This window comes from Mobula hypostoma, chromosome 10 (assembly GCF_963921235.1).
Source record: "Mobula hypostoma chromosome 10, sMobHyp1.1, whole genome shotgun sequence".
In the NCBI taxonomy this organism is placed as follows: Eukaryota; Metazoa; Chordata; class Chondrichthyes; order Myliobatiformes; family Myliobatidae; genus Mobula; species Mobula hypostoma.
In genome coordinates, this window is record NC_086106.1 from 7,082,781 (window position 1) to 7,107,296 (window position 24,516).

Sequence of the window (24,516 nt, forward strand, 5' to 3'; positions counted from 1 at the left end):
GGAGGGAGGAGTGGGGAAAGAGGAGGGAGAGGGGGGACAGGAATGGGGAAGGGGAACGGCAGGGGGAGGAGAGGTGAGGGGTAAAGGGTGAAGGGGGAAGGGGGATTGGAAAGGGGAAGGGGAAGGGGAGAAGGAGGATGGGGAGGGGGAGAGGAGAGGGGGGATGGGGAAGGGGGCAGGGAAGGGGAAAAGGAGAAGGGAATGGGGGAGTGGGGAAGGGGAAGGGGAAGGATCAAGGGTGAAGGGTGAGGGGCAAAGGGTGAAGGGGATAGGGAAGGTGGGGAAGAGGTAGTGGGAAGGGGAGGGAGGAGTGGGGAAAGAGGAGGGAGAGGGGGGACAGGGATGAGGAAGGGGAACGGGAGGGGGAGGAGAGGTGAGGGGTAAAGGGTGAAGGGGGAAGGGGAATGGGGAAGGTGGAGAAGGTGGTGAGGGGTAAGAGGGAGGAGGAGGGGAGGGGAAGGCAGGACGGGGAGAGGGAAGCGGAAGGGAGAGGGGGAGGAAAGAGAGCAGGGAAGGGGGGGGAAGAGCTCAGTAGAACAAGACAAGCCCTTTCGTCCCACCCACCCACTCACTCACACCACACAAGCAGCACTGCAGGGTAATGGCTGTATGGCACAGAAACAGGCCCTTCAGCCCATCCGGGAATGCCAACCAGTACTACTACCACTCCAGGGTGAACACAACCTGTCCAATTTTTACTTGACATCAATGGGACTGTCGTTGAAGAGGGTGAGCAGTATCAAGTTTCTCGGTATGCACATCACCGAGGATCTCACGTGATCTGTACAGACCGGCTGTGTGGTGAGAAAAGCACATCAGTGCCTCTTTCACCTCAGACAGCCGAAAAAGTTTAGCATGAGTTCCCAAATCCTCAGGACTTTCTCCAGGGGCACGACTGAGAACACCCTGACTGGCTGCATCACTGCCTGGTATGGGAACTGTACCTCCCTCAATCGCAGGACTCTGCAGAGAGTGGTGCGGACAGCCCAGTGCATCTGTAGATGTGAACTTCCCACTATTCAGGACATTTACAAAGACAGGTGCGTAAAACGGGCCCAAAGGATCGTCAGGGACTCCAGCCACCCCGACCGCAAACTGTTTCAGCTGCTTCCGTTCAGCAAACGGTACCACAGCGTTAATGCCAGAACCAACAGGTTCTGGGACAGCTTCTTTCACCAGGCCATCAGATTTATCAATACACATCGATCTGATTGTGTATCTGACTGTACATACCTGTATACAAAACAATTTTAGCGTTCGGGCAATATCATCCCATATTCCCCTTCCTAATTGTTTGTACACTGCGATGGAGATGCAACATAAAGATTTTTACTCCCTTGGGTGTAAGAAACAAAATAAATAAATATAATTCAACCCCTCCAATCCATGTAATATCCTCGTGAATCCTTCTCTGCACCCTTTCTGGCATAGTCAGATCATCCCTATAGTTTTGGGGACCAGACTGCACACAATAAGTGTGGCCCGAACAACCTTTTGTACAATTGACACACATAAAAGTTGCTGGTGAACACAGCAGGCCAGGCAGCATCTCTAGGAAGAGGTGCAGTCGACGTTTCAGGCCGAGACCCTTCGTCAGGACCTCTTCCTAGAGTTGCTGCCTGGTGCAACTCTTCCTAGAGATGCTGCCTGGCCTGCCGCATTCACCAGCAACTTTTATGTGTGTTGCTTGAATTTCCAGCATCTGCAGAATTCCTGTTGTTTTTGTACAACTGCACCATTCACGTCCCAATTCTGCACCCCAATTTCTCGGCCAAACATGCTGAAGGCCTCCCTCCCCACCTTGGCTACCTGCGCTCCCATTTTCAGAGACCCAGATACTTCAATCCTCAGGTCTATCGGCTCAACGACACTCCCTGGAGATCTGCCATTTCCCGTGCGCGCCCTGACCCCCCTGGGGTGCGGCAAGGCTCTTATAATGCCAGAAACCCGGGTTCATTTCCGCCACTGTCCGTAGGGAGTTTGTGCGTTCTCCTCGTGACCAGTTCCCTCCACATTCCAACGTCCCTTCCTTCCGTCCCGTATTTTACAGGATTCATAGCCTATTGGAAGCTGAGAACACCCTAATGCTACTCCGCTACCAATTTTGGTGTCTCCAGTACTTTCATCTGTATCATTAACGGCAGTGGACCTAGCACTGTTCTCTGCGACGCATTGCAGCACACTGATCTCCATTCTGAAACACAACTGTCCAAGACCGCCCTCTGCTTCCTACCATCATTCAATTAAATTACTACTCAGTTTGTTAACATCGCGAATCACGCGATCAAACCTTCTAGACCAACATTTCACCTACATCCCTCCTCACATGGATCTACCTGACCTGTCCCAGGCCCGTAGGTGACCCACACCGCCTCCGTGACGGCTCGTCATCACCTCAAGCAGAACAAAAGCTTCCCCACCCCCCACCACCGGTTCAAGGTTCAATTATTATCGAAGTGTGTATGCAGTATACAACTCTGAGATTCGTCTTCTCCAGATAGCCACGCAAAACAAAGCAAAGCATGGAAAGCGTTCAGAGAAAATCATCAACCTCCCTCCTCCACATACATAAATAAAAAAAACAAATCACATAAATGGCAACAAGAATATCGAACTCCCATCCGCGCAATAAAAAACTAACAAATCGTACAAGCGGCCACAAGAAAGAACGGAGGAACCACAGAATATAAAAAGATAAAACTGAAGAGAGTTCAGTTTGAACTACAGTCCACAGTCCAATCCATAAATCACAGAACCTTGGTAACAACACAGGGGAGAGAGACCATTCAAAAACACAGAGTCCTTCCCTTGGGAGCAGAGAGCAAGAGTTCAAGTGGGGGGGAGGGGAGGGGAGAGACTTGGTGACAACCTCGCGGCTGGCGGAGGAGACAAAGGGGCACCAGCGTTGCCAACGATGCCTACGGCCAGTGAATCAAAAACAAAAACAGGGGCCACCCCACCAATTTTGACCGGGTCAGAGGTCCACGGGAGCAGGTGCGGCCACTCATTTACACATGAACACAACCTCATTGACATGCAAAGCTCCTGGCTACGCACACGGCCTCATGACATCTTGTGCGGAACATGTCCTCCCCCCACCCTCCAGTCAGTTCTTTGAACCCTGTTCGGTGGACTGTCTGAAAAGGAGCCAGAGATAATGGGGAGGTGTCTGATACGCACCATCTGTTTGCATTAGAGGCATGGGATCAATCTTGTCACGCTCAGAGGCCAAGCAAAGCTCCGTTTACTACCCCACACTCAACAGTACATACTCAGATTAAACAGCCTGCTCTTTAAACAGAAGCCGTGCAGAGGATGGGACTGGAGCAGACATCCGAGAGTACCTTCCCAAGGAAACGGGTGTGGCCGAGCTGGCCCTGATGAGCATCTCAGGACAGGAGGGGGATGACCATTGGCCGCTGGTGGTGGACAGGAGGCGGATGACCATTGGCTGCTGCTGGTGCACAGGAGGGGGATGACCTTTGGCCGCTGGTGGTGGACAGGAGGGGGATGACCATTGGCCACTGGTGGGGGATGGGAGGGAGGATGACCATTGGTCGTGGATAAAGGACAGGAGGGGGATGACCATTGGCCGCTGATGAAGGACAAGCCCCCTCCTCAATGTCACAAGACAACAGGAAGTGAAAAATCACCTCTGCTCCAACGCTGCAGTGTAACTGCTGCAGGAATATTGTATTTTTGTCTTGGTGTGAGTAGACAGATCAAACACAGGGGTGGAGGAATAACGGGCTCCCATACTGAGCCAGGAATAAGAGTTTATTCAGTGGAATCCACTGGAACTTCAGTGGCCTGACCGAGTGACACCGCAAGACAAATCATTCTCAAGACATGTACGAGAACCCCACAATGAGTATGACACAGAAGTCCACCTGAAATAATCATTGAATGCAGAAAACCCATGCCAGTCACAATTAACTCAACAAGATTAACCAGAAAACACCAGGCCTTAATGACTCTAGATAAGAGAATAATTAACAAGTCCAGACATGCTGGCCTGCGGGGCACATGATAATCTTGGTCTGATCTCCCACGCAAAGGAAGGACATGGCGGATACAGCAAAGGTTCACAGGATCAGTCTAGGACCAGAGGACACAAGCCTCAAAATAGAGGGACGTCCATTTAGAACGGAGCTGAGGAGGAATTTCTTTAGCCAGAGAGTGGTGAATCTGTGGAATTCGTTGCCACGGACGGCTGTGGAGGCCAAGTCATTTAAGGCAGAGGTTGATAGACTCTTGATCGGTCAGGGCATGAAGGGATACGGGGAGAAGGCAGGAGATTGGGGCTGAGAGGGAAAATGGATCGGGCCATGATGAAGTGGCAGAGCAGAATCGATGGGCCAAATGGCCTAATTCTGCTCCTATATTTTATGGTCTTATGGTGTAATTTTAAGTACCAACACACAAAATTCCGGAGGAAAAAAGCAGGCCAGGCAGGATCTATGGAAAGGAGTAAACAGTGGATGTTTTGGGCCGAGACACTTCATCAGTCAGTCCTGATGAAGGGTCTCGGCCTGAAACGTTGCCCGTAGAGAAACTTCAGTTATTCCTCTTCACCCAGATACCGGCCGGCCTACTGAGTTCCTCCGGCAGACTGGTGCTCCAGACTCCAGCATCTGCAGACTCCCATATCTCCGCTAATCTCACTCCCTTCTCCCAGTCTCCCCACACTCCCATAATTCCACACTTACCCACGCACGGGGGGTAACCTACAGCAGCCGGTTAACCCAATAACCCACACGTCTTCGGAATGTGGGAGGAAACCAGAGCACCCAGGGAGGAAAAACGTGCTGTCGGGGGGAGAAGGTGCAAACGCCAGACCGACAGCACAGGAATCGTGGAGTCATGGAAAAGGACAGCACAGAAGCAGGCCCTTTGGCCCATCTAGTCCATGCTGAGCCATCTAAACTGCCTGCACCAGGACCACAGCCTTCCAAACCACTACCATCCCTGTACCTGTGCAAATGTTGAAATCGAGCTCTCATTTACCACTTGCACTGGCAGCTCGTTCCACACACTCACAACCCTCTGAGTGAAGAGGTTTCCCCTTAAACTTTTCACCTTTCACCTTTAACCCACGACCTCTGGTTGTAGTCCCGCCCAACCTCAGTGGAAAAAGCCTGCTTGTTTTTACCCGATCTATACCCCTCATAATTTTGCTCACCTCTATCAAATCTCCTCTCCAAGGAAGAAAGTCCTAACCTATCCAATCTTGCCAAATAACCCCTCAGAACCTCCAGATCTGCCAGAATCAAAGCCCGGGTCTCTGCACTGTGAAGTTGGTCCAGTCTAAGCCCATATTCGGTAGAAGGAGAGGCAAACTCTTTCAAGTATTCAAAAGCCTCGCAGTGCTGGACAGGGTAGATGTGTCTACAATGCTTTCCTTAGCTGGGAGTCTGAATCCATGAAAGAGTCTCGGAATAAGGGATTTGTCATTCAGGACCAAGATGGCACCAGCAACTAATGGCGACGTCCCGCAGACAGTTCACGAAATTGCTTTTTCCATTTCTTCTTTTAAGTATACTTCTACTACTAATTGTGAGATTGGAGCCTGTAATTTACATGTTAATAACATGTGTTTTGTGCCGACTGAGCGATCGTCTCTGAGAGAATTTACCGCGGTTGAGAGTGAGCGTGAGGCCTAATGGTGCCACCCGAACCTTTCATCGGCTCCATCACTCGACAATCTCGCCAACTAAAGCGCCGAGCAAGATTGAAATCAGCACGGACGAGAGCAGAAGGCGAGTGGGAGCTCGACGCCGTCAGCCTGCGTTTGGCCGGTCTCCATCACCCTCTCTGCTGCCGGAGCCTTGGGTCTTGGGCAGGGGTTGATTGTCGCAGCCTGTGGATCAGGTAGCAGCTACGGAGAGGAATGAACAGTCAACCCTTCATCAGGACTCGATCGCCTTGATGTCCCTTATGTCCTGATGGAAGGTCTTGACCCAAAACATTGACTGTCCAATCCTCTCCATAGATGTTCCCTGATCTGCTGAGATTGTGTGTGCTATCCTGAATTTCTAGCCTCAACTGACTGTTTTGTGTCCATAAAAATTAGACCAGTCTGAAATAGATTATTGAGTCTACTTCAGCACTCAATCATGGCTGATTTATTTTCCCTCCCAACCCCATTCAGAATCGGAATTCTGACTCTCCCGCCTTCCCCCTATAACTTTTGACCTTTACTGATCGAGAAGCTGCCGACCTCCGCTTTAAATATACGACTTGACCTCGACATCTATCTGTGGCAATGAGTTTGTCGCGGCTAGCACGAGGCTACCACAGCTGGGGGCTCTCCAGGAACTCAATTCCGGCACCGTTCCGTAACGAGCCTCCGTGTGTAATGCGTGGGTTTCCTCCCACAGTCCAAAGACATACCGGGAAAGTTAATTGGTCATTGTACATTGTCCCGTGATTAGATTAGGCTTGATTGGATTTGTCGGGGATTGCTGGGGTGGTGAGGCCCAAAGGGCTGGAAGGGCCTACGAGCTGTATCACTAAATGACTTGTCCCAAGTGTGTAGAGTATTTTTCGGAAGGTGATGAGAATAAAGTGGCCCTATCATACAATCAGAACAAATGGACGATCGCTAGGCTGAGAGGCCTGATTCCATACTGTGTGCCCACATGATCTCATTACTCCTATCGTACAATCAGAGCAAATGGACGATCGCTAGGCCGAGGGGCCTGATACAGTACTCTATGCCCACGTGATCTCATTACTCATTGTGGGCTCAAATCCTGTCCCAGACACTCAAACACAAAATCTAGGCCAAAACTCCCAGTGCTGTTCTGAGAGAGCTGGGGCTGGGGATAATTTATCATAGAAACTGGGACTGCATTTCCCTGGAATTTAGAAGGCCACTTACAGGAAAAAAAAACCTAGATATTGAGGATAAGGTGGATGGATTGAAACTATTTCTGCTGCCTGGGGAGCTGAAAAACCTGTTGGGAGGTGTGTGAGAATGAAAAGATGGAGCCAAATATTCAGGAAAATTACAGTTATTTGTTTCTTAATGAAATAAAGTGGTGGAAATACATCTCTACCAAAGGAGGTGTAAGACGCTCCTTCCCTCTGCTAGCCTGCAGGTCACCCTTGGGCAAGGTGTAGCACCTGCTTAGCCCCCGATCAGGGTCACGTGAAGCCATGGGGGCAGGTGGTGGATGGTCGTATGAGCAGCCGGTGCAGATCACAAGTCCTGGTTATGCGACCACTGACACCAGGCAGACAACCTCTGAAGAGTATTGATAATGGCTGGAGTCACCCATCTTGTAAAGGCACTGCCCAGAAGAAGGCAATGGCAAACCACTTCTGTAGGAAAATTACCAAGAACAATCATAGTCATGGGAAGACCATGATTGCCCACATCATACAACACAGCACATAGCGATGATGTCATACAACATGGCACATAATGATAATGTCATACCACACGGCACATAACGATGATGTCATACAACAGGGCATGTAATGACGATGATGGAGTGGATGTGGAGAGGATGTTTTCTACGGTGGGAGAGCATCAGAATAGAAGGGTGCCCCTTTAGAACAGAGATGAGGAGGAAGTTCTTTAGCCATTTGCTGGTGAACCTGTGGAATTCATTGCCACGGGCACCTGTGGAGGCCAAGTCATTGGGTATATTTAAAGCCGAGATTGACAGGTTCTTGATTAGTCAGGGAGAAGGCAGGAGAATGAGGTTGAGGGGGATAATAAATCAGCCATGATGGAGTGGTGGAGCAGACCCGATGGGCTGAACGGCCTCATTCTTCTCCTTTGTCTTATGCTCTTACATCCGGGGTTGTGGTGCATGGGCGGGGGGCTACTGCACAGGACCAAAGGAACCTATAGAGAGTTGTAAAATTAGTCAGCTCCATCATGGATACTAGAGTCCATCGTATCCAGGACATCTTCAGTGAGCAGTGCTTAAGAAAGGCAGCGTCCATCATTAAGGACCCCCAACACCCAGGACATGCCCTCTTCTCATCGCTACCATCAGGAAGGAGATACAGGAGCCTGAAGGCACACACTCAACGATTCAGGAACAGCTTCTTCCCCTCTGCCGTCCGATTTCAGAATGAACATTGAACCCATGAACATTACCTCTCTATTTTTTTTCTCTCTTTTTGCACGACTTATTTAAGTTAACTATTTAATATACATATATATATTTACTGTAATTCTTCTCTATATTATCATGTATTTTATTGTACTGCTGCCGCAAAGTTAACATATTTCACAGCCTATGCCGGTGATATTAAACCCTGATTCTGACTCTTGAGTGTTCGAAGTCTCTGGGCAATTGATAGTGGCCATTAATTGTTAAAATTAAATCTGAGATTGATGGCTTTTCATTATCGGAGGCACTCAGGGAAATGGGAAACGGGCAAGCGTGAGCAGTCAGGTCATAAATGTACCTTGAACTCATCAAAAGGCCGAGAGGACCCAGCATCCAGCATTACAGGATATAAAGAGAAAGGGAACAATTTTATATTGACTCATTCACAGACCCCGTACACGCTAAAGGCAATTTTGTTCATGATGTGCTGCATCATCTGACGTAGGCAATCATGGCCTTTCCAGGCCCATGATGGTTCTTGACAGATTTTTCCACAGAAGTGGTTTGCCATCACCTTCTTCTGGGCAGTGTCTTTACAAGACGGGTGACCCCAGCCGTTATCAATACTCTTCAGAGATTGTCTGCCTGGCATAAGTGGTCGCATCTCCAGGACTTGTGACGTGCACCGGCTGCTCGTACGACCTGCTCCCATGATTTCACGTGACCCTGATCATGGGGGGGGGGTGGTTGTGGGGTTGAGCAGGCGCTATGGGGGGGACCTGCAGGCCGGCGGAGGGAAGGAGCATTTTACGCCTCCTTTGGTAGAGACGTATCTCCACCCTGCCACCCAGGTTGAGCTCTGCAGAGGGGAAAATGAAGAAACCAGGAGCAAAGTCAGGAGTTGGTGGATCGATTTGGGGGAATCACGGTAGTCTAGTACAGGCGACCCAGGTTCGCTTCCTGCCACTGCCTGTACGGAATTTGTACATTCTCCCCGTGTCCTCTGGGTGCTCTGGTTTCCTCCCACATGGGTGGTTGGGGGTCTGGTGCTACAGTTGTTGTCCGTTTCTGTGAGGGAAGGGGGTCGTGGTTATATGTCAAGGGTCGTTGATTGTTATTGTGGCTGTTCTTTTTTTGCTACAAGGAAGGAGAGTTGGTGGAGTTTGGAGTTTGCTTTTTTAAATTTTTCGTTCTGGTTGGGTGGGGGGGGGCGGGTGGTTGATATCTTTTCTTTCACCAGCACCCACAGTCTTTCTATAATTCATGGCTATCTGGAGAAGGCGAATATCAGTGTTGTATTGCACGTGCATACTTTGACAAGAAAATGCACTTTCAAACCTTTCGGTGGAAAGGAGCAGCAACAGAACCTTCATAAGTTTCATATTTACCCCCAGCTGGGGCAACGGGGCAAGCGATTCATTCAACTGTGCCCGTGCATCACCGTACTTTTGTGTGGGAGAATAATCTCGCATCGACTGAAGAGGGTGAGAGGGTGGGCGGATCGGGGACACTTCGGTAGGTGAGACAGATGTGGAGACTGCGGATAGGTGGTTCGGGAGACACTGGGGAAGGACAGATAAATGGGAATATGGGACAAAGGAGGACAGTGAATGCAAATGCGTGGTGGGAGTCGGGTAGATTATCCACGAGTTCTTCTTAAAGCATGAAACCTTTCCACTGCGGGGCTGAAGCTCCCGGTGAAGGGGAGACCGTAACGAACCATATACCTCGTAGTCAGTGACCACATCTTCTCCACACTCCTTATCACCGCAAGACAACAAAACCGCAGAGGCAAACTCTGCCCAATCAGCCCTTGGCCACCTGAAGCAGTGCCCCGGGGGGGGGGGGCACGCGCACGCCCGCGTGGGACGCTTACCTGGGTAGAAGTCTTTGGATTTGGAGAGCTTGATGGTGGCGCCAGTCTCCTTCTGCAGCTGGACGATGGTCTGTCCGCCCTTCCCGATTATCGAGCCTGCAGCGTAACTGGGGATCAGGACCTTCAGGAAAAACTCGCCTTCTTCTGCAAGAGAACAGAGAGCCTCACTGTGGTAACGGGACTTTCAAAAATTCAACCTCCACCCCGCGGCGCAGCTACCCCCTGCGGGTCCTTGCTGTGCCCAGTTCGACAGCTTCTTTTCCAACATAAACCGGTTTCTTAACAGATGCAGCACGTGCAAAGTGCTGGAGGATCTCAGCGGGTCAGGCAGCATCTATGGAGGGGAGGTAGATAGCCGACACTTCTGGCTGAGAACCTTCATCAGGACTTGATTGTCTTGATGCCCCTTAAGTCCTGATGGAAGGTCTCGACCCGAAACGTTGACGGTTAATTCATCTTCAAAGATGCCCCCTGATCTGCCGAGATCCTCCATCAGGACTGGAAAGGCAGGGGGCAGAATGAGAAGGTGGGGGAAGAGGGACGAGCACAAGTTGGAAGGTGATAGGTCGATGGGGGGGGGGCGATAAAGCAAGAAGCTGGAAGGGGATAGTTGGAAGACATGAAGGGCTGAAGAAGGAATCCTCCTGGCCTACTGAGTTCCACCAACACATCATTCTCCTGCAACTTCCACCATCTCCAAAGGGATCCCCCCCCCCACACGCTCCTCTCCCCTCCTTTTTCCCCCAGGTGTTGCTTCCTCCGCAATTCCTTGCCCACGCATCCTTCCTGGTACTTATCCCTACAAGCCGCCAAGTGGTACACCTGCCCGTTCGCCTCCCGCCTCGCCTCCCCGCCCAAAGTGGAGCTCTCCAGTGGCCAAACATTTTCATTCCCATTCCGTTCTGACACGTGGGTCCACGGCCTCCTTTTGTGCCAAGGTGAGGCCACCCTCAAGGTGGAGGAGCAACACCTCGTATTACGACGGGGTGGCCTCCAACCTGATCGCGTGAACATCGATTGCTCCTTCGGTGAAGAAAAATTCCCCTCTCCCTCCCCTTTTCTTCTATTGCCCACTCTGGTCTCTCACCTCTTCTCACCCGCCTATCACCTTCCCCTCCTCCTTCCCGTTCTCCTCTGGTCCACTCTCCTCTCCTGTCAGATTCCTTCCTCTCCAGCCTTTGACCTTTCCCACCCACCTGGCTTCACCTCGCACCTTCCAGCTATCCTCCTTCCCCTTTCCCCGGCCTTTTTATTCTGGCATCTTCCCCCTTCCTTTCCAGTCCTGAAGAAGGGTCTTGGCCCAAAATATCTGCTAGCTACTCATTTCCATCGATGCTGCCTGACCTGCTGAGTTCCTCCAGCATTTTATGTGTGTTGCTCTGGATTTCCGGCATCTGCAGATTTTCGCCTGTTTGTAATTTGCTCCTCCAAGCAGTGTTCCAGACTCCAGCTACTGCAGGCTCGTTTCTCTTGAGTACCCAGTTAATCCCACTCTCTTTCGACAGCTACCTTAAAATATCTGCTGAATCCCTGACTATCGACTTTGGGCTTGCGACCTCAAGAAGTTCCCCTGTTTTCAATTCTGATCTTCGCTTTCAAATCCTTCCAATCACCTCTAAACCTCTTCACCCTTCTTTAATGGAGGTGAATAACCCAAACAGAGAAAGGGCAGTTGATGGCCAGGTGGGAGACACAGCAGGTTGCAGGGGTACAGAGGCCTGAGACTGGGAGTTAGCATCAACATGATGGACCCAATAGCCTTCCCTTGTGATTAATTAAACTCAACCCATGCAAGCATTTTTCCCAATTAAATCCCAGGTCCAAATGTTTTATATATTTATAGAGATGCCTCACAAAGGCAGCGTCCATCCTTGAGGACCCCATCACCCAGGCCGTGCCCTCTTCTCATTGCTACCGTCAGGAGGAGGTACAGGAGGCCAAAGGCACACACTCAACGATTTCTGAATTGACATGGAACCCATGAATACTACCTCACTACTTTTAAAAAAAAATTATTTATGCATTACTTAATCCAACTATTTTACTTATATATTTTTCCTATTATTATGTATTGCGAATTCCACAAATTTCATGACATCTGCCAGTTATATTAAAGCTAACTCTGATTCTGAAGTTACATGCCGAAGAAACCATTCTGGTGCCTTAATTAGCACAGCCCAGCAAACCCCCCCGGGTTTAACCCTCGCCTAACCACGGGATAGTTTACAATGACCAATTAACCTACCAACCCGGTACGTCTTTGGACTGTGGGAGGAAACCGGAGCACCCGGAGGAAACCCACACAGTCACGGGGAGAACGTACAAACTCCTCACAGGCAGCGGCGGGAATTGAACCCGGGTCACAGGTGCTGTAAACCGCTGTGCTAACCATTACGCTACCGTCCATTACTTTTTTAAAATGCTTCTGTGAAGCAGGATTTTAAAATGAAGTTGATTTAAAAACACCGTTTATATCGTTCACTAACTTTGTTCACCCAATTCCCTTAAGAAACTTTTGTTAAACTTGCTTCCAAAGTCCTTGAGGGGGAAAACTGTGATTACAGTTTACTGACATATTAACAAAACTACACTTCATTATCTCAGTATTTGCTTGCCAAATTACCTTAGATCCTTTTCTAACCCGTGGAAATAGTATCTCCTGATTATCTCTATAGAACATCATTTTGAATCCCTTTCAAGGCTCGTTCTGCTCCAAGTCTTTCAACACTGGGACAATTCCAACAAGTTTCCTCTTTCCAATACATTGACATCCTTCCTGCTCTGAAGGTTGGAAATGGACTCAATTCCCATGTTTTTCTACGTTCCTCTTTCCAGGAGGTGTGGCAGGGACCGCATGCTACGCCTATCCCTAGGACGGGAATGGCTGACTGCGCAACTCAGAGTCTGGAGCAACGAGTCGGTCAGATTCTCTGATCCAGGTAGGACTTCAGAACAGTCTGATTGCTTCGTGGTTAAATATGCGCAGAATGCTGGAAGAACTCAGCAAGCCAGTCGGCTCCTATGAAGGCGAATAAAGAGTTGACGTCAGCAGAGTCATAGAAAACTACAGCTTGAGGAGGAGCTTAGTCAAGATGGCGCTAGACAGCAACTCCTTTGCTCACATCTTCGGAAGCAGCTCTATTTCCATCTTTAATATCTCTATTTCTCCCTTTTGGGGTTCTTTTAAAGACCCTGACCTGGAGTTACACACTGACTTCGGTTCTTTGTGGGAATGGGACCCGTTCTCGGGCTCTTACCACCGGCCGTTATTCTGCACACTAAGGGCGTGGCCTAAGAGCTCAGCTTGCCTTTGGAGGGCCAAGACCTCGTGGCTCTGGAGACGGGCATTTCGAAGGTCGATGTCCGGGCAGATTGGTGTGTTGTGGGAGCCAGAAGGTCTTTGGCTGTGTGCCTGGAGACCTGAGATCTTTGGGCACAGAGCTCGAAAAAAGCGATGCAACAGACTCTTAAAATCATAACTTAGTGAGTTGTTTGTTATGTCTCCCTTCTAGCTGTGAAATGCAGACGTCTCTTTCTCCTTTATTGTGGGGGGGGAGAGAGAGGGGAGAGAGAGAGGGGAGAGGGGGGGGAGAGAGGGAGAGAGAGGGAGAGAGAGGGGAGAGAGGGGGAGAGGAGAGAGAGGGGGAGAGGAGAGAGAGGGGGAGAGGAGAGAGAGAGGGGGAGGGGGAGGGAGAGAGGGGGAAAGAGGGGGAGGGAGAGAGGGAGAGAGAGGGGGAAAGAGGGGGAGGGAGAGAGAGGGGAGAGGGGGAGAGAGGGGGAGGGAGAGGGGGGAGGGAGAGAGGGGAGGGGAGAGAGGGGAGGGGAGAGGGGAGGGGGAGAGGGGGAGAGAGAGGGGAGAGGGGGAGGGAGAGGGGGGAGAGGGGGAGGGAGAGGGGGAGGGGAGAGAGAGAGGGGGAGAGGGGAGGGAGGGAGAGAGGGAGGGAGAGGGGGGAGAGAGGGGGAGAGAGGGGGAGAGGGGGGAGAGAGAGGGGGGAGAGAGGGGGGAGAGGAGAGAGAGAGGGGAGGGGAGAGAGGGGGGAGAGGGGGAGGGAGGGAGAGAGGGAGAGGGAGGAGAGAGGGAGGGGGAGGGAGAGAGAGGGGAGGGAGAGAGGGGAGGGAGAGAGGGGAGGGAGAGAGGGGGAGGGAGAGGGGGAGGGGAGAGAGAGAGGGGGAGGGGAGAGAGAGAGGGGAGGGGGAGAGAGAGGGGAGAGGGGGAGGGAGGGAGGGAGAGAAAGGGAGGGGGAGGGGGAGGGAGAGAGGGAGAGAGGGAGAGAGAGAGGAGGGAGAGAGAGAGGAGGGAGAGAGGGAGGGGAGAGAGAGGGGGAGGGGGAGAGAGGGAGGGAGGGAGAGAGGGAGGGAGGGAGAGAGGGAGAGGGGAAGAGAGGGAGGGAGGTAGGGAGGGAGAGAGGGAGAGGGGAAGAGAGGGAGGGAGAGAGAGAGCAAGGGGGAGGGGAGGGAGAGAGAAGGAGGGGGGAGAGAGGGGGGAGGGAGAGAGGGAGGGAGAGAGAGAAGGAGGGAGAGAGAGAAGGAGGGAGAGAGAGAGGGAGAGGGGGAGAGAGGGAGGGAGGCAGGGAGACACACACAGAGGTACGTCGAATACTGGGTGAAACGTGAAGTCTTTGGAGTACTGCAAGTCTGTGTGTTTGCTGTTGCTTTGCTCACACTTGAGTGCTGGGTGACGGGTGCGGATGCTTTTTTTGCCGGTGGGGGGAGGGAGGATTGTTACTCTCAGCTGCTTACGTGCAGGAGGGAGGAGCCGGGGGGGGGCTTTGGGGGTTCTAATGTTTAACTATCGTTCATTCTTTGGGGCACTCCTCTGTTTTCGTGGATGTTTGCGGAGTAAAAGCATTTCAGGATGTATATAGTATACATTTCTCTGACATTAAATGTACCCACTGAAACTGGGCCTTTAGCCCATCTAGACCATGCTGAACCATTTAATGCACTCAAAATGCCACAGGAAATCAGTGGGCCAGGCAGCATCTAGTTGACTCTTTGGGCAGAAACCCTTCATCAGGACTGGAACAAGAGATGAGAAGTTAGAGTGAGAAGGTGGGGGGAGGGGAGGAAGAAGTGTAAGATGGCAGGTGATGGGTGAAACCGGGTGGGGAGGAGGAGGGGTGAAGTCAAGAGCTGAGAAGTTGGTTGGTGAAAGGGATAAGGGGCTGGAGAAAGAGGGAATCTGATAGAACAGGACTGAAATCCATGGAAGAAAGGGAAACGGAAGGAGTACCAGAGGGAGGTGATGGGCAGGTAAGGTGAGAGAGGGAAACGAGAATGTGGAATGGTGAAGGGGAGGGGGCAATTACTGGACGTCTGAGAAATCAATGTTCATGTCATCAGGCTGGAGGCTTAAATAGGCATCCGTTAGTCTCGTGAGACCATGGATTTGCGCCTTGGAAGGTTTCCAGGGCGCAGGCCTGGGCAAGGTTGTGTGGAAGACCAGCAGTTGCCCATGCTGCAAGTCTCCCCTCTCCACGACACCGATGTTGTCCAAGGGAAGGGCATTAGGACCCATACAGCTTGGCACCGGTGTCGTCGCAGAGCAATGTGTGGTTAAGTGCCTTGCTCAAGGACATGCACGCTGCCTCAGCTGAGGCTCGAACTAGCGACCTTCAGATCACTGGACGAACGCCTTAACCACTTGGCCACGCTGGCTGGAGGCTACCCAGATGGAATATAAAGTGTTGCTCCTCCAACCTGAGCGTGGCCTCATCACGGCAGTAGGGGGAGGCCACGGATTGGGATGTCAGAATGGGAATGGGAAGCAGAATAGGAATGGGTGGCTGTGGTGAGATCCCGTTTTGTTTGGCAGATGATGTGTGGGTGCTCGACGAGGCAGTCTCCCAATCTACATCGGGTCTCACCAATATACAGGAGGCCACACCGGGAGCACGGAATAAAGTAAATGACCCCAACAGACTTGCAGGTGAAGTGTTGCCTCACCTGGAAGGACTGTTGCATGTATTTTTTAAAGTTCTAGTTCCAGTTTACTTTCTACATTCAGTGGAGAGAACCGAGCTTGTGTTCATTCATCTGGGCCTCTAGTAACTTAGCCACTGTTCCACCTAATATAGATCAGGGACATCTTCCCCTCTTCTTCAGGCATGAGCTGTCTCAGTATCTGCACATTCTCCTGAGGTATTGGGAGAGACTGCTCACCCAGACAGACCACAGTAGGCTCCGCAGGCCTGTGCGACCAAGACAAACACAGGTAGGCCAAGGCAGCCTTCTAATAACAAACCGTGAATTCAACAACCCAAGAGGGTCAGGAAGCATCTGGGGGAGGAAAAACGGTCAGCCGATGGTTCGGGTTCCGACGAAGTGCGTCAACCCAAAGCACCTACTGCAACACCACCCACAAAGAGCCCAAGGAAAATCCCACAGGATCTGCGGAGGGGGGAGAACAGTTGATGTCTTGCGCCGAGTTAACTTCATAGATTTCCAGCATCTGCAGAACCTCGTGTCTTTGAAATGTCGATAGTTATTTCCCTTCAGCAGATGCTACTCGACCCGTTGAGTTCCTCCAGCAGGCTGTTTGTCGCTCCTGGTTCTGCAGTCTCTTGACTCTTCAGTCAACAAATGCCACGTAACTTTAACAAACTGTACCTATTTTGCAGACGAGACCTCCAAGAGGAACCTTGTCATTGGATTTGGAGGCTTGCGTGCCTCAGTGACACGGAGAGCTACGTTGGCTGGGGTCTGGGCTTTATGCTTTCGTAGGGTCGCCCGTGACAAACAGGTCAAAGGGTAGAGGCCAATCTAAGAGTGGCCCACCGGTCCTCCAGGTTCAGGGCTCAGCTCAGGGCTGACGATCTGACTGGTCGAACAAAATGGTTACAGAAGCAGCAATGAAGAACCCTTCTACATCTGAGTGTGACGGTATTCCTGAGTCTCCACCCGGGATTTGCATGACTGACAGTAGTGAAAACCGAGAGGAAGCTACTGACACGATGAAGGAAGCCCCGAACACCACCAGAGATGGAGGATGTGCGATGCTTCCCGAAACGCCAGCGGCGTAACAGGCAGTCAGTAAATTTCAGACAGGATAGACAGAGTAGTAGAAAACTAACAGGCATATAGTCATGAAACAGAAAAAAAGCATTCGGCCCACAAAATTGATGCTATCAGGCACTATTTCCTATTCTATTCTGTCCACCTTCCCGTCTACTCTCCCCAGATCCTATCGCTTACCTACGCACCAGGGGCACCTTGGTGTCCTCTTTGGAATTTTGGAAGAAACTGGAGCTTCCAAGAGAAGCCCTTGCGGTTACAGAGAGAGCATGCAAACTCCACACAGACTGCGCCCGAGCTCAGGTTCGAACCTGGATCATCAGCGCTCTGAGACAGAAGTATTACCCTAAACACCAAAATAATCTGCAGATGCTGGGGTCAAATCAACACTCACAACACGCTGGAGGAACTCAGCAGGTCGGGCAGCATCCGTGGAAACGGTCAGTCAACATTCCGGCCGGAAACATCAACCGATCTTTTCCACGGATGCTGCCCGACCTGCTGAGTTCCTCCAGCGTGTTGTGAGAGGTATTACCCTACTGCGCCGCGATTCCCATTAATAATCATAGTGGATTCCGGTTCCTTGGGCCATCGGTGCAGCCGCTTATTTGGGCCAGTTCTTAACGAACAAATACTAATCGGGGAAAATAGCCGGGGTCCCCTTCGCTTATTTGGGGCACTCTGCCGCTTAATTGGGACAGGAAACTGTTGCCGAGCAGATTCTAACTAGTCGCGTGCACTTGTATGGCTGTGAGACACTACACCGTGCTCAGAGCGAACTACTTTTAAATAGCATCAGTTGCATGCGTTTGTGGTCAAAAAGCAGTGATTTTTGTCGCTGACTGTTGGTGGGAAATAAGTAGTAAGACAATTCAGAACTGTTCTGCTCAGTGCGGTTTCAAGCATTCAGTTTTGGCGATGCCACAAACAGCCACCAGATATTGCGGAGTGAACAGTTTTTAAAATAGCCATACGCACAAAATGTCGGAGGAACTCAGCAGGCCAGGCAGCCTCTGTGGAAAAGATTAAGCAGTCGACGTTTTGGGCCGGGACCTTTCATCAGGACTTGGCCCGAAATGTCGACTGCTCACTCTTTTCCATGGCTGCTGCCTGGATTTCCGAGTTCCTCCAGCGCTTTGTGTGTGTGCTAATTTGATTTCCTGCATCTGCAGATTTTCTCTTGTTTGAGCTTTTAAAACAGCGTCAGTTGCGTGTGCATGTGTTACGTTATCCACGTGGGCTAACAGACCGATTCAAAAAGCAGTCACTTTTGATTTGTTTTTACTTTATTCAGGAAGGAAATGAAAGCAGTCCATTTTCTGCATGTTGTCTGCGCTGATTTGCTTCATTTACAGGCAGTCAAAAGAACACAGAAGTGATGAATTTTTCTATCAAAAAGTATCAGGAGCTAATACACAGATTTATAACACCGTAGTAGTATTGGTAGTCTTCTCATTGGTTCTGTATTTCATTTAAATGCATAATTTGTTACTCAGTTATGCTTTCTTTAAAAAATTATTTTCATGAAACTTCAGCTAATTGGGGCAGTTGCTAAATTGGGCCAAAATGTGCCCGACTCAATTAACTGGAATCCACCGTACAGAAATTTTCCAAAAGTCATTTTTTTTCTAGGGACTAGAACTTAAATGCATAAAAGCTTTTTTTTTCCATATTTCTATTTCAAAACCATGTAAATCATGCAACATACATCAAAGTTGCTGGTGAACGCAGCAAATCATGTCTGTTTTACCTCATTAATCTAGGATCTTTTTTGGAAAAAAAAGGGAGAGTTAAATGAGCTTTATTTGTCAATCGTACATCAAAACATGGAGAAATCTGTCATTTGCGCCAACGACCAACACAGTCTGAGGACGTGCTGGCGGCAACCCCAAGTGTCACCCACGTTTCCGGCACCAACAGAGCATGCCCAGAACTTACTCAGCCTAACCTGTACATATTCGGAACGTGGGAGGAAACCAGAGCACCTGGAGAAAACCCACTCGGGGAAGAGCGTACAAACTCCTTACAGGATCGAGTTGAACCCTGGTCACTGAGGCCACAAAGCATTGTGCTCAGCACTGCACTCCCGCCTCAGCTCACATCCCACAATGCTCTGCATCCCCTGCTCCGGCCAAAGGACGTGACTGGCTGAGTTTGCGGTGCCTGCTGTAGAAACGGGCAAGTTTGCACCTGGGATTGGCGGGGCAGATGGCGCCGCTGGAGGTACACAGAACACGGAACGGTACAGCCCAGCGCACGCTCTTCAGACTAGGATGCTGTGCCAACCTTTTAAACTGCTCCATGGGTTAGGTGCAGTAAGTTGCGGACATGCTAACATTGGTGCTAGAAGCACATAGACACTTAAGGGCTGGCCCCAGCACATAGAACATAGAATAGTACATCACATTACAGGCCCTTCAGCCCACAATGTTGTGCTGACCCTCAAACCCTGCCTTCCATATAACACCCCACCTTAAATTCCTCCATATACCTGTCTAGTAGTCTCTTAAAATTCACTAGTGTATCTGCCTCCACCACTGACACAGGCAGTGCATTCCACGCACCAACCACTCTCTGAGTGAAAAACCTTCCTCTAATATCCCCCTTGAACTTCCCACCCCTTACCTTAAAGCCATGTCCTCTTGTATTGAGCAGTGGTGCCCTGGGGAAGAGGTGCTGGCTATCCACTCTATCTATTCCTCTTATTATCTTGTACACCTCTATCATTTCCCCTCTCATCCTCCTTCTCTCCAAAGAGTAAAGCCCCAGCTCCCTTAATCTCTGATCATAATGCATACTCTCTAAACCAGGCAGCATCCTGGTAAATCTCCTCTGTACCCTTTCCAATGCTTCCACATCCTTCCTATAGTGAGGTGACCAGAACTGGACACAGTACTCCAAGTGTGGCCTAACCAGAGTTTTATAGAGCTGCTTCATTACATCGCGACTCCTCTGCCTGCGGTGGTCGTTGGTATTTTAACCTACATGTAAAGCTGATCTTTGACTTCCAAGATCACTCTGAACTGTCTGTCGCACACAGCTCTTCATTTTTCTTCCCTCCATGCGCCTATCTAAAGGTCTCTTAAATGTCCCAAAGGTTCCCCATCTACACAACCGGGACATGTTCCACACACCCACCACACCGTGTAAATAAAAAAAGCTGCCTCTGACATCCCCCAACACTCTCCTCCAATCACCTTAAAATTACACCCTCCGGTAAAAGTCAATTCCCCCCTGGTACATGTCACTCATTCTACATTTATTTATGCCTCTGAGGACCTACAAGTACCTGGGGGTGCACCTGGATGACAGATTCGAGTGGAGCACCAACACAGAGGCTGTGTACAAGAAGGGTCAGAGTCGCCTCTACTTCCTGAGGAGACTGAGGTCCTTTGGAGTGTGGAGGCCTCTCCGTCACATGTTCTACCAACCTGTTGTCACCAGCACAATCTCCTATGTGGTGGTGTGCTGGGGCAATGACATCAACACGGGTGATGCCAACAGGCTCAATGAACCGATTAGGAAGACTGGCCCTGTTGTAGGAGTCGAACTGGACACACTGGAGGCCGTGGTAGACCCTACGGAAAATCCTGGCAATTCCGGACAATATTTCTCACCCTCTGCATCCCACTCTAGCTGAACAGAGGAGCAGTTTTAGTAATAGACTAAGACAACTGCATTGCTCCAAAGAGTTGCTACATCAGGTCATTCCTCCCCTCGGCCATTAGGCACTATTAATGAGTCAACCTACAGCTGAGGAAGTGATGGCCCCCTCCTGTTAGACTGTTTATGGTAATTTATTGTTATTCTTTCTACTTCTCTTCTAATTTTTGTATATATGTGCACATAATACCACTGTGACACTACAATTTCCTTTGGGGTCGATAAAGTATCTATCTATGTGTACACCTCTATCACGTCAGTCCTCATCGTAGCAGGCAGAAAGCTGGTGAGGGACATGTGGGGAAAGTAGGAGGGGGCACTCGGAGCTCCCAGAAGCTGTCGGGGGGGGGGTGGTCAGAGAGCCAGGGAGCAAGGAGTGGGTGGTGAAGGTGGCTCGACAATCCACCTATTACAGGTGAAGCATATCATCATTATGTGCTGTGTCTTGTGACCATGAATGCTCTTGGCAAATTTTTCTACAGAAGTGGTTTGCCATTGCCTTCTTCTGGGCAGTGTCTTCACAAGAGGGGTGACTCCAGCCATTATCAATACTCTTCAGAGATTGTCTGCCTGGTGTCAGTGGTCGCATAACCAGGACTTGTGATCTGCACCGGCTGCTCGTACGACCATCCACCACCTGCCCCCATGGCTTCACATGACCCTGATCGGGGGCTAAGCAGGTGCTACACCTTGCCCAAGGGTGACCTGCAGGCTAGCGGAGGGAAGGAGCTTAGGTTTTCAATATTTATTATTATATTGCTTATTTTTCTTCTCTTTGTATTTACACAATTTGTTGTCTTTTGTATGTGAGGTGTTTGTCCATTCACGTTGTGTGCAGTCCCGCTGCAGGTCTCTTTCTATTCACAGTGAATGACCATAGAAGAAATTAATCTCAGGAGAGGTGACATCTATCAGAGTTTAAAAGTAAATTTATTATCGAAGTATGTACAGTACTACGCAAATGTCTTAGGCACTTGTATAGACAGCTCAGGTTGCTAAGGCTTTTGCGCAATCCTGTATTTGTCAACATGGGGCGGAGAGCGAGTTTGTAAATCTGGTGGGAGCGAGGGATGTTGGGAATGATGTGGGAGGGGTGTGGGACAGGTGGCAGAGGAGGGGTGGTGCGGTGGGCGGGGGGGGTGTGGTCAGCTGGGTGGGGTGACGCGGGTGCCGACACACCCAGCTCTGAAACCCTGAAACACCAGACAAGGCCATTTGTTTCCAGGGAACTGGTTTATTGATTATTACAGAATCTCTCTCTGGCGCTTCCCTCTCCCCAACCATGATTCCCCTTCTCCCTGCCCCCTTCTCACTCGCAGTCCACAATAGAGAATCAGGTTTATCATCAGTCACATGTCAGGATATTTGTGTTTGTAGCAGTACAGTGTAATACATTAAATTACTGTGCAAAATTCTTGAGGACCCAAGCTATATATATGTGCCTAAGAAATTTGCATAGTGCTGTTTATACAACCCTGAGATTCATTCATGTACTTTGATAATAAATTCACTTTGAACTCTTTCGGAGAGGCAGCCTCAAGATTTTTAGGGTGTTGCTGCACACAGATTGGCTGCCACACCTTTAACAGCGATCACACACCGGAAAGAAGACTTGTTTGGCCAAAAAGCAGCACCCAAGGTTGTGAAAGGGGCTCGAGAGTGGCAAGCCTCTGCTTTTGGCAGCAGGAAGACCATTTCACTGTTTACAATGGCTAGCTTACAGACAATGACAGCACTATTCAAAAAGCTACAAATCAGCTTCCTGCAGAAAAAAAAACAAAACAACAAGTCACACTCGTGGCTTCCTTTCACACATCGAACCTTCCAAGAATACACTCGCGCTCCCTGTGCATTTTTCACTGTGTCCAGTTGAGGTGAAGCTCAAGGGAGATGCTGGCCGAGTCCTGCCAAGCTTTGTGATCTGGATCCATTTCCCATTGCTGTCTGTGAGGAGCTTGTATGCTCTCCACATGACTGCGTGGGTTTCTTCAGTTTCCTCCATTCCAAAAGACGTACGGGTCAGGGTTAGTAAATTGTGGGTATGCTCTGTTGGCACTGGAAGCACAGCAACACTTGCAGACTGCCTCCCCCGCCCCCCAGCACACCCCTGCTCGTTAACGCAACCGACGCACTGTACCTTTCGATGCATGTGTGACAAATAAAGCTAGACTTTAAAAACCTCTAAGTTTGAAAAATTTGGGTGAGTAGACTATGAGACGTTGCCTTGGATCTTGTGATCTATTCAGATTTTGAGATGTGCACTGCTCCATTAGGTGGTACTTCTGTTTCACAGTTACGGTTGTGTATTTAATTCATCAGCAATATTTGAGTAGTATATTGTAAATATATTGTTTGATTAAGTATTCTTTGTCATTTACATAATTCATTATGGGTTTATATGTAAAAGTATGTGAATGGCATACGTTATCATGCCACCAGGACATCTACGTGCACCTTGCAGAAGTAAAAAAGAAACTAGAGTACATATATTATTCCCGGCTCTGTGGATTTCTTTCGATTGGTTTTGTTTTGGAGTTATTAGACATAGCAGAGGTGATGAGGAAGTCTTAAACGAACCCAAGGTGACTACCTATCTGTACAAGTGCTATTTCACATTCAAACTTTCTAAACATGCAGGACTTTTTTTTTCTTTGTGAGAGGAGAAAAATGGTCGAGAATAAAGAAAGGGCAGTAAACAGACACAATTCATGGGTAAATAAATAGTGAGTACCAGGTGATAATAATAATGATTTTTTTTTTAAGAAAGCAGAACTGGCTGGCTACATGGGAAAGATAGATGTGTTCAATTGCACAAGGGATAATTGGTTGATGTATGCTGAGTGAATTGAACAGTATTATGAAGCAAATGGAATAGACAATGAGAAGTGAGTACCAGCTTTGTCAGGTGTAATCAGTGGGAAAGCATACAGTTTGCTTAGAAGTTTGACTGCTCCAACAACACTTGCCAAAATAAACATTGCTGATGCCATGAAAGTAATGCAGGAACATTTAGAACCAAAACCATTGTTGATTGTGGAACACTTTCAGCTTCATAAGCAGAATCAAAAGGGAAATTAATCTATTTCAGTTAATGTGGCTGAATTGAAGAGATTGTCTGAGTATTGCCAGTTCAGTGATGGGCTTAATGATGCACTGAGATCATTTAGTTTGTAGAATCTTTCGAGAAAAGTGTTCAAAAACAGCTCCTAACTGAAGCACAACTCATATTTAAAAGAGCGGTTGAAATTGCTGTATCAATGGAAACAGCAGCCAGAAACACAAGTGATTTACAGTCAGGAATGAAAGTGAGCATGAACAAAATCGCAAGGTCTAAACAGAAACCTTCCTTACCTAACAAGTTGTGCTACTGTTATGGCAGGGGTTCACACTTCGTACTAGGGAGAATACGTCACCAGGAGTGTCCTCTTTTGTAAATTTTTCTGGTATTTTCCTTTCCAAGGGTAAACTGGACAATCCATCAGCATTACCATGACTGTTGTCCTCTTGAATTTGATCTTGTAATTGTGTCCTCAAGAAACGGAGCTCTTCTCTGCTATTGGGAAAACTTCTGGCCACTTCATATCTGCATCCACTACTGCCAAGAAATTTGGCGAAGCTGAAATCGAAAAGAATCCAATGCAAGCTCCTCCTGGAGTTGGAGAGGCATTGCTCTTGGCATCTTCTGGACATGTTGGCATCCTGAACAGTGGACAGCAAGCTACTCGATCTGCTGATCTATCCCAGGCCACCAGACAAAGCTTCAAGGCTACACGTTCGTTTTGACCATGCCAAGGTGGCCGGCATGTAGCTCCTCCAACACTTCAGCTCTCAGCTTGGATGGGACAATAAATCAATCTCCACATAAGGCAACCTCCCCCCCCCCCCACACCA

The 24,516-nt window shown here is 49.4% G+C and overlaps 1 protein-coding gene across 2 annotated transcripts in view; it reads right to left on the bottom strand.

Annotated features, from left to right (window-relative positions):
- The window catches only part of nova2 (NOVA alternative splicing regulator 2), a 281,551-nt gene that overhangs the window by 186,510 nt on the left and 70,525 nt on the right, over positions 1 to 24,516 (bottom strand). Inside the window, exon 2 of one of the 2 annotated variants that reach the window (XM_063059945.1) lies at positions 9,949 to 10,089. In XM_063059945.1, the coding sequence (XP_062916015.1) occupies positions 9,949 to 10,089 (141 nt within the window). Of the gene's footprint in view, positions 1 to 9,948; positions 10,093 to 24,516 lie in introns of both variants that reach the window. The other variant, XM_063059944.1, reaches the window with a different exon arrangement.